General features: G+C 45.3%; 1 protein-coding gene across 1 annotated transcript; it reads right to left on the bottom strand.

The window, feature by feature from the left end:
- Positions 1–558: 558 nt before the first annotated feature.
- Positions 559–1764, bottom strand: LOC122049483 (transcription factor MYB108-like). Its single transcript, XM_042610860.1, has 3 exons — positions 1531–1764; positions 1319–1448; positions 559–1234 (listed from the first exon to the last, which is right to left on the bottom strand). The coding sequence occupies exons 1-3, from the start codon at positions 1688–1690 to the stop codon at positions 778–780; spliced, it is 747 nt and encodes a 248-aa protein (XP_042466794.1). The 5' UTR covers positions 1691–1764; the 3' UTR covers positions 559–777.
- Between the last annotated feature and the right edge of the window lie 333 nt (positions 1765–2097).

A 2097-nucleotide genomic window follows, 5' to 3' on the forward strand; every position in this document is an offset into this window, starting at 1 on the left:
TCCTAAATTGTTCTTTACTAAACATATTTGATCCATTTCTGACAATATTTAATAACCAAGGATGTTAAGTGTTTGGATCTGAATTTTGGTATGGAAACCGAAGATGTTTTCCATTTGGAGGAGTTATTGTTGATCAAGTTAAAATAAGCTTTCTTCTTTGAATTTCTCCCAAATTGGAGGAGTTTAAGCTGCCCAAATTGAACACAAACTTCATCCCAATTGGAAAATCTCCCTCAAACATCCTCCTTCCTCTCCTCCTCTCAAACCTGCCCTCTCGCCCTCCTTCGTTTTATGTTTCACATCCTCCCAAGCCTACTCCACCTCTAGAATACACTTCTGTGGCTGTTGATTCTCAGCAGTTTCAGCGCTAAGTTGGGGTGAAAAGGAATCAAACTGCTAGACTCCATTATGCCTCTTGTCTAATGCATAGAGAAAGACACTTAGTATCCAACGACAAATGCCATTTGTGCCAAGCATAGAAGAAATTTTTACTTGAGAGATTCTTTCTTTGTACAACCACAACTCATTGACTGAGCAATGACAGACAGACGAGGCAACTACTAGGTGGCTCCCAAGGAAGGAGCAGTGATCTCTATTTCAATTAGTCTTTGTTTATGGAACTCCCCTGTTAGAGGTTCATAATGCCTCCTAAGTCGTAATCAATGCCACCCTTCTGGAGGAAAAAAATCGAAGACAAAATGACGCCCATAGATTGATTTCAAGAACCAAATCGTAAACTTTCCTATGCAATTCTTTCCTTTAATTCCTTTCCATAATTTAACAAAGCTCTTGCAGCAACCAAATGTCCTCCACGCTCCACAAGCTCTGCTCCATGTTCGCCATCGTCGATTCCTCATAAGCTCCACCACTTAGGAGCGATTCTGCCCAGCCGTCGCTCCACTCCGCCGTCGTGCAGTTATTCAAGGAAGCCGACGAGTCCTTAGAGCTGTTGGAGTCCTGCGGCCAAGTCGTTGCTTGAACCGGCTCTAAATTTCCCTCTGCCGGAGATTTTTGAGCCGTCGAGGAGGTGGCGTTTGCTAGCGCAGAGGAATAGGTCGCCGCCCGGATTTTCTCGGCCAGCCGGGGCATCCACAGCTGACGTATCACGTCCTCGAACTGCTTGCTGTTGACGTCGCACCGGAGCTGCTTTGCGTGCTTCTGCACTCTCGTCCTCCAGTAGTTCTTGATCTCGTTGTCTGTTCTCCCTGGTAAATACTGCGCTATCTTCGACCACCTACATGATCAAAATCGATCTAGTTATTTTTCGACAACGCCATGGATATGATGGTACTTTTCATATTCCGAACAAATTACTCACCGGTTTCCCCAACAAGAGTGAAGTTCGAGGATGAGGAGTTGCTCTTCCGGAGTGATGTTACCACGGCGGACGTCCGGGCGGAGATAGTTAAGCCACCGGAGCCGGCAGCTCTTCCCTGTTCTTTTCAGCCCTGCAACATATATATATTATGCCTTGCAATTTTAGATGAATGCCTTAACTAAAGCTCCGAGGAAATGAATCAAAAGACCAACCTGCGCAACGGGCCAGTGAATTCCATTGGCCTTCTCCATGATCAGCAATGTAATTCATCAGCAGCAAGTCCTCTTCCACACTCCACGGCCCTTTTCTCAGCCCCACCTCCTCCTCGCCGATCGCTGTCCCGGAGCCACAGGCATTCACCTCGCACGTCATGGTAAAAGAAGATGGAGAAAATGATTGTTGAGATCTTGGAGATGGAAGTGATGCCGTGGCACTTTATATAAGCTCCAGTGATCAATCCCGTGATGGAATTCCAGCCAATGGCAGAGGCTCTAAGGGATTTGAACTTGGACTATTTTTTTTTTCCTTCTTTTGTCTTCTATCGCTTCCAAGTGCTTCAGAGTAACGAACGAAAGAAAGAAAGAAAGAAGAGTCGACCCGGTTCGTTATCTTTTCTAGATAAACAAAATTTGACTGAGACGGAGGTGGTCAACTTCCTCAACTTGAGTTTAAGAAAATGTGTTTAGTGCAAAGGACACCATGAGAGTTGTTGGGGATGTTGCTACAATTGTAGGATAATCGATCATGTCAGGTCAAAGTTTTGACGAAAGGGAGCTTCA

This window comes from Zingiber officinale, chromosome 2B (genome assembly GCF_018446385.1).
Source record: "Zingiber officinale cultivar Zhangliang chromosome 2B, Zo_v1.1, whole genome shotgun sequence".
In the NCBI taxonomy this organism is placed as follows: domain Eukaryota; kingdom Viridiplantae; phylum Streptophyta; class Magnoliopsida; order Zingiberales; family Zingiberaceae; genus Zingiber; species Zingiber officinale.